This window comes from Canis lupus, chromosome 14, assembly GCF_003254725.2.
Source record: "Canis lupus dingo isolate Sandy chromosome 14, ASM325472v2, whole genome shotgun sequence".
NCBI lineage: Eukaryota > Metazoa > Chordata > Mammalia > Carnivora > Canidae > Canis > Canis lupus.
Window position 1 is genome coordinate 40230536 of NC_064256.1, and position 15196 is coordinate 40245731.

Consider the following 15196-nt stretch of genomic DNA (forward strand, 5'->3'; position numbering starts at 1 on the left):
AAAAAAAATTAGGTGGGTGAAAAACGCTAGCCATCCTGCAGTATTGAATGATCAACGTTTGGGAGAAGTGAAAGAAGAGGGCACAGAGCAGCCAGGCAGGACTGGGGGGGGGGGGGGGGGTTGGGAGGGGCCCAGAGGCCTCCCGCACCTATCTTCTTGGAAGAAGCTGGATGTCGCTGAAGGAAAGTCGAAAAATGAAAAAGGATAACCTTTTCCCTTTCCCCATCCAGGAAATAGCCGAAGGTATTTATATATTGTGGGGAGATTTAGAGTATAAACTCTAAGATCTTTGGTATTTAAGTGTCAACATCGATTTATTTATTTATTGCTGAGCTGACTGTAACTGACTCAATAACAAATCTAATCATGTATTGCACTGGAAAAGAACTATTCTCATTATGTATTTTCTGCAAATGATGGCCCACCATTGCATTTGAATACCCGTTGTAAATATCAATAATATCAAGTAATTACTCTGCAGTGGAGTAAACTAATTTATTAGCAGTAATGTTTATGTGGCTCCTACCCCCTTCCTTTACAAGCATTGCTTATCACAAATCAAACTGCTCGGACACATTGGTTTAATGAACTCTTTATTCAGGATTTGCTGCAAGAACTTTCATACCCCTTGAATCCCTGAGAGTTGAACTTGAAATTATTTGTGCATCTTCAGCTTGACATATTTGTCCACTGTGGCTTCTGCAGAGGGCAGCAGCGGTGTGAGTAAGAAGGTCTGGTGGGAAGGAAGGTTATTTGGGGAAGGGCAGCCTGAGACCTCCTAAAGCTGGGAATCACAGTTACGGGATTGCCCTGCAGCGAAAAAACTTCGATTTCCAGCAGTGACAAACCAGGCAAAATATTTTTTTTCTCCACAGCATATCTTTCTTGGAGACAGAATATAAAAGGGAGGAGGAGAGAGGTTTGTGAACAGTAGTATCTGAGCTGTCCCCCAGCTTGATTTTGGCTCTCCCAAACTATCTTCCAGCAGCCCACCCAGTCCCCGCCACCCCGACCCTCAAACAAAAGGAATGCTTGAGGGGTTTCAGTGACTTTGCCATAACAAAGGCGCCACCATTTCGGGGCTTGCCCCGCCCCTGGGTGAAGGCAAACAAATTCTTGCACTTGTATTAGGGCTTTTAAGACTATAATTGAACCCGGGGGCGTCTAGAAGAACCGAAAACAGTTCTAGACAGACCTGGGGTTTTATAGCAGTTTTGGCAGTCAACTTCAGCTTGTGCCTGAGCAGACCGGCTGCGGTGGCCCACCAGCGGGGGACGCCAGGCCGCCTCCCCCAGCGGCCGCAGCCCCTCTCCTAATTAGATCGCTTTTCCCCTAGGTGCCAGGGAGAGGGGGTCCCCGCTGAAAGGTCAGTATGGGATATATGCTGTTCTGCATGATCGATGCCTCCCATGTCCTTGAGAGCCAAGCCGGGAGGGTGCCAGCAGGTCTGGATCCCATGGGTGTCTGCAGGAGACAAAGGCAAATTTCCGAGGAGAGGCTGGGGTGGAGGAAGGCTCCCCCAAAGCAGTCGGCAGGGCAGTTCAGAAGGCTGTACCAGTGCGAGGTGCCAAGAGGGACATGTAGGCTGGAAGAGGGTATGTGTGGGGGTGCTGTAGTGAAGATGGATGAAGGGAAAGGCTTTTGATGCCAGGAGAACAGAAAACGCCTGGTGTGGTGAATGCTTTTACTTCCCCAGCAGAGACAGGAGGGGGTGCTCAGGTCCCCAAGGCTAAGTACCGTTCCCAGCTTTGCCCACTCCTGCCCCTCTTGCTTGGAATGTACTGGCAGAGTGAATGTTCTGGGTGGCGGTGGCGGTGGCGGCGGTGGCGGCGGTGGCGGCGGGGGTGGGGGGTGGGGGGTGGGTAGTTGGGGATGGTCTCAGATCTAAGGATCAGACCAAATCTGGGAAGGTGGAGAGGCAGAGCTGCAGCGCCTCGGTTTTGACTTTGCTCTAAGCCCAACGGACTCCTCCGCTTTGCAGGAGGCCCAACCGCCGAACTGAGCTCACCCGGCTCAGGGGAAGACCTGACCGGTGCTAAGGCCACCCTGCAAAGCCAAGTCCGGGTCTCATTTCTTGAAGAGATCAAGCCGGCAAGGCTCTGACATTGGCCCTGGCGACTGGTTGCCCATGAACTGTTCTTTCTCAGGAGCTTCGCAGCGAGGGGGCCATCTCCAGAAAACAGTCTTCAGCATGTATTTCCCTTTATCCTCCACCTAGAGCCCCACGGCAGCTAATGCAAAAGGCCAAAAATGTTTTGAAGGAAGAAAAACAAAGGCAGGAAGTGGCGGCGGCCTGACGGTGCGTGTGTGTCTGCGGAGAAGGGAGGGAGCCTTTTCAATCTCTTCTTGTTGTTTTTCCAAACTTCAAGGTCTAAGCAGCCCTCGCAGGGCCGGGCCCTGTCGCTCCCCAAGCAGCGTTTGGAGATGGCCACCCGGAGAGGAGAAGGCTGGCGCCCGCGCCTGCCTTGTCAAGCGGAAACGGCTAACGAGGCGATTTGCTCAGCAAAGCAGACCAAGCCTTTGCAAAGCTCCATTTGATTTGGCCCTAAATTGGGGGGGGGGGGGGGATGAGGGGTTCGGCAGCACCTCCCGGATCCTCCTTGCTCGGGCTGAGTGCGCTCTGGTGGGGATGACTCCTGCATCCTGCTCTCCACCCACCTTCCTGGGCAAGATACTGGAATAAATTGTGTCCAGGTGCCTTTGCCCAGCACTGCCGCCTCCACTTCTTTTTGTAGCAGAAGGGTGCCTGCTGGCAGTGCCCAGGCAGGGTAGCCTTGGTGCATTGTGGACCAGGGCAATTCCAGGCTCTTTAACCGGGGGTTGTCATCCTGGGGGCGTTTCCAGCGCAATCATTTGAGGGGCTTGAGCTGAAAGGACTGTCACTTGATAGGCAGCTTAACACCTGCTCACTCCAAGGGAGAACAGAGCAGTGGGCAGGGAGCAACTCCAGACTCTGGGGTTCCCAACCCCAAGTGGCACTGCTGCTGGGCTGCCCTCTTTAAGTCTTTGGTGCTTGCCCAGGCACTGGGACTGGCTTATTGACCTCCAAATCTTAGAATCCCCAATGCCAGCACTTGCAGCTTCTTCACTCCTCAGCATGTTGTCAATACTGTGAGTGCCAATACCAGGCTGCCCTCTCACCACATTCCCTCCTTAGCTGAGCCTGTCTCCCTGCAGCTCCTGCTCGCCTGTTTCCCCATCATCCTTTTTTTGCCAGTGGAGTCTCCCCTTCTGCAGCCTTCTGCCTTTTCTGATGCCCCTCCTACGCTGAGCAAGACCTGAGGTGCCACTGGAAGGGCACCAACACTCAAGCGCAGAGAAAGAGGGCTGTTAGGTTACTGACCCCCCCCCCCAACACACACACACCAGTTTTAGGCCTCCACCAGGGACCTGAACTAGATGCTCTTACCTCATTCTTCTGAACACTCTTTCCAAGGCTCTACCGTGTCCTTTCTCTCTCTCTCTCTCTTTCTCTCTCTCAGCAATACTCCCTCCTTCTCTTCTTGGACCTGGTTCCTGGACGGCAGCCAGCCTGGGAGGGGTTAGGCCCACCGGACAAACCAAACCTCACTCACGAAGATCTACAGTCATTTATCTAGGGATGGCTTAGGGCACCAACTTTTTTTGCCTTTTCTTGTTGGATTGAGCCTCTAGCTACTTCTGTCCCTAAATGTCACACCTATTTCTGGAAAGCTCCACAGAAGACTACTTCAACCCCAGTGACCATATGCACACAGGTGCAAAGGGCAACTGGTGGCCCAGGGTAGAAACAGCCACGGAGTCTTCCCTGGAGTTGCAGGTCAGGCTTTTATTTAGGGGCTGTCTCCCTCCACGTGGGAGGTGTCTGGAGGTGCATCTGTCTTCCATGGTGATTCTGGGTAATGGGTTGTCTGGGAGAGGCCAAAGCACCTCCTAGTATTTGTTTTCAAGAAACAGCCTATCGGCAGATCATGGCCAATCTATCACATTTCCAGGCGCTGTCCAGAGGCAGGACTGAGGCTCAATGAAATATCAGGAGACCCTCTCTTCACTACAAGGTGGAGACAGTGGCTAACTTATCCCCTTGGCTTGGCCAGGCACCCTCCTGTCCACAAACTCCTCTACCTTCCCCTAAAGCACAGGAACAGGTAATGTCTTGAACTTGATCTTATGGTTGGTTCTCATCTGACTCACAGATTCAATCTTCCAAGGTCCCTAAACATCTGAAGAAGTCCACATCCTTCCCTTGGCCATAGAAGAGTGGGGCATAGGGCTTAACTGAGAGTCTCAGACACCCTAGCGATCTAGTTATATTTAGTTTAGTGGGTCCCAAACTGATGGGAGAGAGTTACTTCCTTTGAGAAAAACTATTTTTATTTTTATGTTGCGGTGGGTTCATTAAAAAAAAAAATCCTCCCCCCCCCATCAAATAGGAACATGGAGTAGGGGAAACTTTGAAGGACAAAGCCCTGGTTCACAGCGTCTGCTTTCCATTCTCCCAGAAACTTCGGCCCAAACGGGTTTCTGCAGCCAAGGGTATCTGCAATAAAGAGGACAAAAGAGGGCGGCCCAACCAGAAGGCCAGCCCTAGCCCTCAGCTGTGGCTCACGGGAAGCCTCCATGCCCCAAGCTCCAGCTGCCTCCTAGGGCAGTTCCCCAGGCTCCTCCATTTCTACTCGGTGGCAATCCATAGCTCACATTTCAGACTTGAAAAAAGAGAGCCCATGCCCAGTGCAACCCTGCCTTAGGAGTCTCCCCTACATGCCCTTCCAGGCAGTTCTGTGATGGTACCTATCCATGGAGAATTCCTCCAGCTAGTGTCTCCTCAAGCCCTGCTCCACCCATGCAGTTCTAGGGATAAAGCTCAGCTTTTCTGTCTTCCGTGCAAAAAAAAAAAAAAAAAAAAAAAATAGATAATTCCTTTGCAGGGCCTTTTTGAATCACCTGGAGCAATGCGTTCAGGGCAGACCCCGCTTAAGCTATTTGTTTACCACTGGGCCTGATATGTGACCTGCTACAGGCAGGCTACAGGCAGAGGGCAGGGGCTCCCACCCATCCAGGGCACAGTGAGTGGGTTTGTCCCCCCCCCCTCCAGCGGCCCCCCACCCGGGAGTCAGGGACTTTTACCTTTGGCAGAGTGCACCTCATTTCTTGGCCCAGATTTTAGGCAGGAGAAGAAGAGCATCCAAGTGCACAAAGCATCAGCGTGCACTTGAAGGAGCAGATGTGAACCCAAGTACCTTAAGAGAGGTTCCCAGCAGGATCCTTGCTCCCCTATCCTATTCTGGCCCTGCCGGTCCCTTGCTTCTGCCGGAGCCCAGAACTCCGATCCAGCCACATCGTCTCTCCTGAGCTTGCGGGCGCTGCCTCTCGCCCGGGCTAGGCCTCCGCGGCTCCGAAGTCTCCTGGACCCGCTCTTCTAGGATTCGACGGGGACTTAGCCTGGGCCAACCCTGGCTGCGGGAACTCCTTTTCAGTAGGGCTGGGAGCGACGGAGTAGGAAGCCAGGCAGGAGCCCCTGCCTCCGGTCCGAGAGCCCGGGCAATCGGAACCTGTTTGCAGGCGGCCAAGTGCGGGTCCTGCGGCGCCTTCCCGCGTCCGCCGCGGCCCTGACCGTGGAGCGGCCTTGGTGCCGAGGACTTGACCTTTGCGGCGCGAGGGGAGGGCGCTCTCCGAGCTGCCGGGAGGGGGATTCCGCTGTCTGCGGCTTCTCCCACCCAATAGCAGCCCGGACAACCCACGCATGCTGCGCCGCTCACCCCCGTGCCCCCCTCCATTCTGTGCAGTGTCTGCAGCCCCGCAGCCGAAACAAAGCCCCCAGCAGCGCCCTCGCCACCTCTTCTGCCAGCCCAGGTCCCCAACTCCCCTTGGCTAAAAGGCTCAGAGCCAAAGCCAAGCGGCGCAGGGCTCTCCCCAGCGCCCTCTTCTCTCGCTCGACCCCACGCGCCCTTGGCCAATGCCAGGGTGCTCCTGCGGGCGCCCACCCGGCCCCTGCCCGTGCCAGCTTCCCGGGCGAGCGGGGTCCGGGCTCGGGGCTGCGGACGGCGCCGGGGCTACGGCCGAGCCGAGCGGCAGAGGCGCTGGACGCGGCGAGGCCCGAGGCCGCTTCCCGGCCCAGGCCCAGGCCCAGGCCCAGGCCCAGGCCCAGGCCCAGGCCCAGGCTCCGGCGGAGCCCGGCGCTGCCCGGAGCGTCCGCAGCGCGGTCCACGGCGCGGTCCTGCGTGCCCGGCTCGCTCTCTCTCCCTCGGATGTCACCCCACCCCTCGGCCCGGGGGGCCCAGAAAGCGGAAGTATTTGGTGGAGAAAAACACGGTTTCTTTTCAGCCCGTCTCAGAACCCCTCTTAGAGAAAATGCTCCTGTCAAGTTTTATTTCCCGTGCAAACCACCTTCCACGCTGCCAAGAATTAAGACCGGGAGAGATTAAATACCCGATTATTCTCTCGGGGAGGGCAGGGCGGGGCGGGGCGGAGAAGCGGGCGCCCGCACAAAACCTTCGTTTGAATCGGCCTGTGCTCATCAAATAACGCCTGGAGAGGCCGGCCCGGGCCGCTCCGGGGCGACCGTGACGTCAGCCTGCAGCTGCGGGGCGACTCCCCGGCGCGGGGGGCCCGTGGCCCTCCCGGGTCCGCCCCGCTCGGGCCTCGACCCCGGCCGGGCCTTCCGCGCCGCTGCTCCTCGCGCACACAGGCCTCGCGAGCCAGGCCGGCTCTGCGAGGGGTCGAGCCTCCATTTTGTGCGGACGGTTCGCTTGGAAGCAGGGATGATTTTCGAGCCTCGCCTCTGCCCGGGGGCGCGACCTCAGGCGGCGCCCCTCCCGCAGCCGCGCGGCCCGGGCTCGGCCGCCCCCCGCGCCCCCGCGCCCCCGCTCGGGCCCCGCGCCGCCGCCCACCACGGCCCGAGCATCTCCGAGAGGCCGCTGTGAGGCTCTCTGCCGGGTGGACCCAGCCCCCAGCGGCGCGACGGAGCCGGGAGAAATGAAATCAACTGTGACAAGGCCTTAGCTGCTTTCACGGAGGGATTTCTTGTTTCTTTTTTTTCCCCCCCGTGCCAGCGTCTTTTCTTCTTCCCTTTAAAATCGGATTAAAAATAGCAAACACCTCTCAGGCGTTCGGCGGCGCGAGGCAGACGTGCGAGGGTGGTTGCAGCGGCCGATCGGAAAGTGGGTGTTTTCCTAAAGAACGAGGCCGGCTGTTATTTACCCGGCGGCCTAGCAGATGAAAACTTAATTATTGTGCGCGGGTCCGAAAATCGAGGCATAAATCTCCCCAGACCGCTTGGATAACGCTACATCATTGCTTATGAAAAATGGGATGTGAGCTACTTGCTGCACATTTCTCTGATTCTCCAGGTCTGGGGCTGGTGACACGCATTCGATCAACTTTAAAGGAATGCGCATAAATCAGGAAGCCCCCAGCGTCTCTCCCGTAGAGGTCCGCAAATCCGGAAGGGCGCCTCTGAACCCACCGGGTCTGGGGCTTAGCAGTCCCGGACAGCCTTCGTCTCCGCTCCGAAACTCCGGAATTCGTAGAGGGGAAGCGAGACGCCGCATCTTCACCGAACCCTCCAAACACACGCAGCGGGGTGTAATCTGCACACATATTATACGGTGAAATCTGTGTCATTAGCGACCCGCACGCATATGTATCACCCTCAGCTGAATTTCCCTGCCTCGTGATTTTTTAAGAAAACACTTCAATTAGGTTGAGTTTTTTTTTTAAATAATTTCCCCCCTTTCTTTAAAAATTATTGCTTCTGTTTTTTTTTTTAAACAATGTAAACGGATGGCTTCAGTTCTGCATCAGGCATAAATAGTAGTTAAATGCAAAGTGACATTTTACAATCATCCACTTCAAATACCTTAATAAATTTGACAGAATTAAGAGCATATGGAAAAAGTGGTGTGTGTGTTTTTTTTTAAAGTCCCACATTTACAATTTTTTAAATGGTAGGCCATTACAGGATTAAAAATCTTTGCAAATTTAATAAAGGAAAATGATGTCTAGCTGTTTCCATATTTAGAGTTTCTTGTTCAGAAAAAGGTTTCCCTTTTAGGAAAAAAAAAAAATCTGAATCAGCTATTCAGCAACACTGTCCTGGTGTCCAGTGTTATTCCTATATGGTGGCCGGAATCCTCTTGGATGTCTTTTTTTCTACAGGTTTAGATTAATTGCTATTTGGGCATTAGGGAGCCATCATAATCCATTGCTTGCTTCAGGTTATCTGGTAGATCCATGGGAATTTTTAAAAGGTGGGGGAGTTAGGTAAGATCGACATCATCAACAGCCATTTTAGAGCAGAGGGGGTAAAAAAACCCTTGCAATATCTTCTGTCATTAGCTTCAAAAACCAAAGAGGAAAAAAAAGAAAACTACTACTTTACCCAGAGTTCCTGCGATGGGTTGTGGAAGGGGCGGTATCCCGGCTGCAGAGCTGCTGTTGGCCTCCTTCCTAGGCCTGAGGCTCAGAATATTTCTTACATCTAAAGAAAAATATCCCCCGTCAACAGAAGAGTCCCCTTTGGAGCTGTTCCGTAAACACACAGTATGATCCAGCTTTGAGGGGATTTTCCACCACTTTAAACATTTAGGGAGAAAGTTGTTACTTTGGCTTGATGGCAGCTCATTTAGAAAGGGAGTGCTGTGGCACACGATGTAGGGAGCTTGATCTGAAGCATCATTTTCATTTGTTTCCACAAGTGGAGTGAAAATCCACTTTCAGGACAGCGAAACTGGATTGCACTTCACAAGACCATTCCATGGGTATGTTTTCAAGGCCATGCTGTTCCTGAGATAGCTTTAGAGATTCTATAATTCACCATCTATAAAGAAGCTCTAAGTCTTCGGGTTGGGGAGGTTTCCGTCAGCCAGGTTTCTAACCAATATTTTTTTCCCCACAAAATGATGAATATGGTTTTTTGATTCACAATTACTTTTCTCTACCATAAAGATAAAATTAACCTCATTTCAAAGTTCTGCATCCTAAGGCTCCTGGTTCCACCAACATATATATATATATATATATATATATATATATATATATATATACACACACACACTATATATATGTGTGTGTATAGCATGGGTTTGACAAAAACACATTACCTTATGTGTATATTAAATATAAAGCGTACACATGTATTATTTATGACTCTAAACACAGCACCTGATGTGTTGCTGGGGGGTCAATAAGTAGTAGATATAATATTTATTATAGTTTTGATGGTGATTGTTAATATTAAATGTATCTATTTCTTCCACAAATCAAATGGCAGCTTCACAAGCCCCGGTATAAGATTGCACACCACCCAAGAGCAGCACTCGGCTCTGAGTTATCCAGGATAACTCTCCTTCTGCATCCATATTATGGTCATTTTGTAGATATGAGATCTTTAAGCTCTCCATACTGACCTCTTAAGAGGTGAGTTTCTTCAAATTTCTGAAATGTAACTCTAGAACTCTAGAGTTAGCAAGGCATCTGAAACTTTTTATTTGCCGTATAGACTCTCCTATAGCTCTAATTAGGATGGTAGACCACCTTGGAGGGTGAGGGCCAGGAAAGTGGTTATTTAAGAACACCTTTTAGACTGTAACAAAAGTGTACAGCTTTAAAGCAGATCTGCAGAAATCTGAGGCAGAGCAAGCACTGTGAAGACAAATCAAACTTGGCCATTAAAGAAAAGGAGCAAAACTTCATCATGTAAAGTACATTTTGTACCTCAACTCTAGAAATCACCTTAAATTACAACATCCCGGGTCATCAGTAATTAGTGACACTATATCTGTACAGATTCTACAAGTATATATACAAGCACACACGAGCACCGATATGCAAATGTATACATGTATACACATATATAATATATATTCACATATATACAGGCACATGTATAACTTACATATATTCAAATTTGTTCCATCTGGAGCCAAAGAAATGAGTACTAAATCTCTAAAACAAGGAGTCAAGGAGGTAAGACCTTTGGATTCCCTTGAAGCTGAAGAATTACAAGGAAGCTTGTCAACGCGAGGTGGCGCCCTTGATCTACTAATCCAGCCGAGGCCAATTCATGAGCTGTCAAAAGTCAAGGTCACAAATTGTCTTTTTTCGTCAAGGTCAAGGTTTAAGGCCTTTCCTAGTCCTGTCATTTCAACAAATATCAAAACCTGCCTTTTCAGACACATGCAGACCCAACAGCAGATTTTAAAATACTACAGCCTGGGCATCACTGATACTAAACAACTGGTTTTCATTTTCCGCAGTGAGCCTGGGAATTTATACTATCTCTTCCTCCTTTCTTCTTTCTCCTTTTCAGGATGCCTAACACTTTAACTCTCTTGAAGCACTTATCTAAATTTTTTAGCATTTTAGTTATGAGGGATTTCTCCTTTCGCTTAAAAAAAAATTGTAGTGAAAAAAAGGTTGAATAACAGAAAAAAATGATCCTCAGTTTGTATAGGACAAACCTGCTCCCTTTCTTTCTGTACAGTGCACACTTAGCATAGGAAAATAAAGAGTATTTCCTTCAGATTTCAATGGCAGTGACTATTTTATTATCATAATTAATACTTCTATATCACTATCTACAGATCTAAGGTTCTTTTTAATTATTATTTTTAGTAGAAATGTTTGAAAAGCAGGTGCACAAATACATTTTCACAGTGTGCTGAATGTCTTTATTTACAAGATAGCATTTTATAGTGAATGTGAACAAATGAATGTGCTGGTTGAAATAATTGCTTGATTAAAATGTGCTGTAAAGATGAATCCCTAAACTTCCTAATGTAATCTTATAACACAATAAACAAGGAAAAAAATACTAATCCTTTAATAGATCAAAATATAGAATGTAAACATCTAAATGTTTCGGGGAATGGATTTCTGTTCTGAGTCTTCTAAGAAATCAGAAAGCAAAATTACTCTTCAGCAAAATGCTTGGTAAATATTTGGTAATACCAATTTAAATGAAACATGAATTTTTTTCAAACCAAAGTTCACCATGTCGGGGTGGACCTCTCAGGAGATCTGATAAAGTGAATTCTATGAAACAGCTGATGCTTTAACTATTTTTTAAAAGTCATTAAATTCTTCGGAAAGTAAATGATATTGAGCAGGAAATATAATCCAAATGCCACAAAATATGCTCGTTATAAGCAATTTAAAATTATTGTCAGAAGGACATTCCCAACCTGGGGTTCCCTTGTAGCCTTAAAGGCTCAGCTGGTTGTATTTACTACCAAGACCAATGATCCTCAGAAAAGCTTTCTCTCCCTTTCTTCCTTCACTGTAAATAGCCCAAGATCATTATTTCAGTACCTTCTTCTCTCTCCCCCCTCTAAATCTATACATAGGACGTTTTGCAGAATATACAACAATGGTAGGAATTTCACTAAGATTTACCTGAGCAGTCACTTAACATGCAAAGGGGATGGCAATGGCGACCCAAGGACAAACAGATGTTTACAACAGCTTCTTGCTTTTGTAACCCAACTTTTGGATTATTACCATATAACACAGTATCCTGAAATAGTATGGTCACATAAATACTTACAAGATTTCAGTAAATGCGTAACTTATCTGAAATTGCGTATTTGGGGGTTGACGTTTGACTCTAGAGTTTGTCATTTAACGGTCTGGTGGGGTTGGCGGGAGAACTGGAAGTCTTTACCTTTTCTTAGAATAAAGTTTTAAAAGAGTTGTAGATTCCACCAAGGAGAAAGAGGTCCCCCTTAGGAAAGCAAAATGCCAGTGTCTTTCTCTTTCTCTTTCCCATTCTTCAATTATTATTATTAAGCATTGTGTTCATTATCTGGGCAAAGCAACGAGTTCTGAAACATTTCTTCAAGTTGCCCCCGTGTTCCACTTTTAATCCATTAACTAGTGGTCTTCAGTTTGTTGATGACTTTTTTCTCTTTGACCCTCCTGTTCTGGAACCAGATTGTAACCTGCCGCTCAGAGAGATTCGTCGTGGCTGATATCCGCCTCCGTTTGTCCTTGGTAATGAATTTGTTTGTAGCATATTCCCGTTCGAGTTCTTTTAATTGCACCTTGGTGTAAGGGACGCGCTTCTTTCTCCCTCGCCTGTAGGAGCTGGCGTCTGAGGGATGAGAGACCACGTCTGGAAGACAGGGAAGAAGGCAAGTTACACAAGGACCAGGACACCCAGGCCAGGACACAGGCGACAGCTCGAGCTGAGCCACCCGCCTTGCAGCGCTCAACTGCCCCTTGCCATGCATTGCACAGTCCAGCCTTCCGCTGGAGCCTGGAGGGTCGGTGGGGAGGGTGGGTAGTCCTGCACTGAAATGAAATCGCCTGGGGCTCCAATGACCACCCCGACCGGGCCAGCCTGTCCGCACAGCACACTGGGTTCTCTGGACCGCCTGGCCCAGCGGCCCGCGCCTTAGCGCCAGACTCAGGGGACAGCACTTTTATGCCAGACTCCTCTCTGTACACCCCGAGCCCCAACACTTGATGCTTCTACACTGAAGCCAGTTTTTGAGAGAACGAATGCGGGCAATTTGGGAAACCGCTTCCAGGTCAATTTTCCATCCTGAAGTCGATGTCAAGGGCTGGGGAGGGCGGGGCGCAGAGGGAGAAGGGAGCCAGCCAGGGTCCCCCCAAGCGTCTTCCCAGCCATCCCTCACCCAGGGAGAGCCACAGGAGCCAGCCCAACTCGGGGGCAGCGCGGGGCCGCGCCCGCCAGCCGGGGTCGGGCGCACCGGGCAGCAGCACTCCCAGGACAGGCCGGGGAGAGGGCAGAGGGGGCGGGAGGGTGACCCGGGAGCGAGCGGCAGAGAAGCTGGAGCAGAGCCGGGGGGCCGGGGTGAGAAGGGGGCGCCATTTACCGGGCAGAGTGGACTTCCAGAGGTGGGGAGGCTGCGCCTGCTCTTTGGGGCAGTACATTTGGCCGTTCCAGCCGTTGGGCAGCGCCCAGGGCTGGTAGCTTTCCATGGGAAGACCCAGGGGCTCGTGGCGCGACTCGCCGGGGCCCCCGAGGCCGGGCACCACCGGCATATCCAGGTAGCCAGGCACGGGCTGATGGTGGTGGTAAGGCCCGGGCGCGTAGCCCTGGTGGTAGAAGGCGAACTCCTTGGCGCGGGAGCTGAACTCCTCGGCCGCGGGGCCGGCGGTATCCATGTACTTGTCCGCGAAGGCGGCGGCGGCCGCGGCGGCCGAGGCGGGCTGCGCGCACGACTTGATGGCGTTGGGGTGCGGGCCCATGCGGGCGCACGGGTAGTAGCCGCTGCCGAAATAGCCGTAGGGCAGCGCCGCGGGCCCCGACGAGCTCTGCGCCGCCGCCGAGCAGGGGCTGCACTGCTTGGCGGCCTCGGCGCCCGCCGGGCCCGCCGGGCCGGGCCCTCCCGAGGACGACGCGGCCGCGGCCGCTGCAGCGGCGGCGGCGGCGGCGGCGGCGGCAGCGGCGGCCGACGGGGGCGCCTCCCCGGGCGCGCTGTTGTAGGCGGCCGCGGCGCCGGGCGCCAGGGGCGCCGGATGCGCCATCAGGTTGCGGCACTGGTTGGCTGCGGCCGCCGCCGCCGCCGCGGCCGCCGCCGCCACCGAGAAGTTGCCCCCCGCGGCCGCGGCCGCCGGGTGGGGGAAGCCCCCGCCCCCGGCCCCGGCCGCCGCCGCCGCTGCCGCCGCCGCCGCCGCCGCCGCCGCCCCTTCCATGTTCTTGTTGAGTTCGTCGGCCACCAAGCCACCGCCGTTGTCGTAGAGAAACATGACGGTGGGCTCGATCCAGCGGGGGTGGAGGAGCACGGAGGCTGTCATAGCCCGAGCCGCATGGAGAAGACCCCAGTGGCGCTGTTTTAAAAAGCCCCCAAGAAGTGAAGAGCGCGCGGCGCGGGGCCGGGGCCCGAGCGAGGGGGGCGGATCGCGCCCCGCGGGGTCGCGCCAGGCGGCCGCCCATTGGCCCGCCCCCCCCCCGCTCCGCCCACGGCGTATGCAAAGCGGGCGGCTCCAGCCCGGGCTCCGCGCCGTGCACCCGCGGTCCCCGCCGCCGCCCGCGCCGTCCCCAGAGCCAGCGCCAGCGCCCGCCGCGCCGCCGCTCACCGTTCACCCCGGGGAGAGGCGGGGGACCCGGGCGAGGGGGTGGGGTGGGGTGGGGTGGGGTGGGGAGGGGGACCCGGCGGGTGGGCAGGGGGGAAAGGGCGGCTTCCTCGCAGCTCCCCTTCCCTTCCTCCATCCCGGCGGGGCCCAGAGCGGAGTTAGGCGGGGAGGGGACGGAGGCGCGCGGTGGCGTCGAGACCTGAAGCAGTGGGAGTAGGTCAGGTAACTGCGGGCGGGCGGGCGGGGACGGGGTAGTAGCGAAAACAGGGCGTAGTCCAGGCTGAGTCTTTTCCTGGGGCCTCCGAGGCTGTTTTCTTTCCAGGTATCCGCGAGTCTTTCTGCAGTGAGACCCTAGCGTGGACACTAGCGCCTTTGGAGTCGACAGCGTCACGATTTGGCTCTTTCCAGGGGGACCGTGGCGGGGCATTTACGGATGCGCCTGGCTCTAGGGTCCCAGGACATTCCGCTGGAAAGCCTGGAGTGTATTTAGGGGCTCTCACGACGTTCCGGTCTACGGTGTTGGCGGGCAGTTTCATACACTGGCACTTAGGCCCACAGGGTCAGAACGACCCCCACACACCCACACTGACACACAAACACACACATTCAAGCGTACTCTGATCACCTACTCACACTCGGGTATAGAGACGGTTGCACACTCTGCCCCAGTAACAGCTCTTCCTCCTCCAGAGACCGGGGCAGTCTGTGTGCGCTGTTCCCCGGTGCTCCTACATCTCCAGCCCTGCCCGCCTGTCCTGGGAGTTTAAAAGGAACTGCCCGGTGCTGGTTGGGACTTGAGCCCCCTCTCTGGGGCCTAATGAGGCGTCATAGATCTTGGCCAGGAGCTCATTCTTCAGGTTCCCCGGGCACTCCTCATTTCACTCCATCTTGGGACACGAGAAAGGGGCTCTGTGGGACCACTTCATGCCTTCCCCTCCAAGTAGGAATGGGAAGAGCATGTCTCCAACCTGCAGAGGGTGCCCAGTCCTCCTCTGTCCAAGAACCAGCTGGAGAAGCCTTTCCTCTGTATCTGGGAAATGCAGACCCTTTCCTGAGAACGCGGTGGGGTGTGTTGGTGCTGGAAGAGCCAAGCAGCCACTATGTTTCGGTGAGGGATTCTGGGGGTCCCGCTGCTTTGGAGTAATACAGTTCCATTTCCCATCTATCTTGGAGG

The 15196-nt window shown here is 53.2% G+C and overlaps 1 protein-coding gene and 1 long non-coding RNA gene across 3 annotated transcripts; one reads left to right on the plus strand and one right to left on the minus strand.

Moving 5' to 3' along the window:
* The first annotated feature begins 125 nt into the window (after nt 1–125).
* LOC112670630 (uncharacterized) lies at nt 126–2710 on the plus strand. The gene is made up of 2 exons (XR_003143092.3): nt 126–1366; nt 1982–2710. It is a non-coding gene; the product is annotated as an uncharacterized LOC112670630 (long non-coding RNA).
* Nucleotides 2711–6982: 4272 nt separating this feature from the next.
* HOXA13 (homeobox A13) lies at nt 6983–13862 on the minus strand. Of its 2 annotated transcripts, XR_004804811.2 has the most exons (4): nt 12819–13862; nt 9875–12091; nt 8360–8458; nt 6983–7568 (listed from the first exon to the last, which is right to left on the minus strand). XR_004804811.2 is itself a non-coding variant. In XM_025464465.2 (2 exons), exons 1-2 carry the CDS (start codon nt 13741–13743, stop codon nt 11847–11849), a joined length of 1170 nt encoding a protein of 389 aa, XP_025320250.1. In that variant the 5' UTR covers nt 13744–13862; the 3' UTR covers nt 9442–11846. The 2 variants fall into 2 exon arrangements, 1 of the variants encoding a protein (XP_025320250.1); XM_025464465.2 differs by lacking the exons at nt 6983–7568; nt 8360–8458 and having other exon boundaries at nt 9442–12091.
* Nucleotides 13863–15196: the final 1334 nt, after the last annotated feature.

What these genes read in the sequence shown, in the direction of transcription:
- HOXA13 (XM_025464465.2), bottom strand. Translation starts at nt 13,743, where the DNA reads ATGACAGCCTCCGTGCTCCTCCACCCCCGCTGGATCGAGCCCACCGTC. An exon ending in CTGGAAGTCCACTCTGCCCG is followed by an intron (nt 12,092 to 12,818) that starts GTAAATGGCGCC and finishes CCTGTCTTCCAG; the next exon opens with ACGTGGTCTCTCATCCCTCA.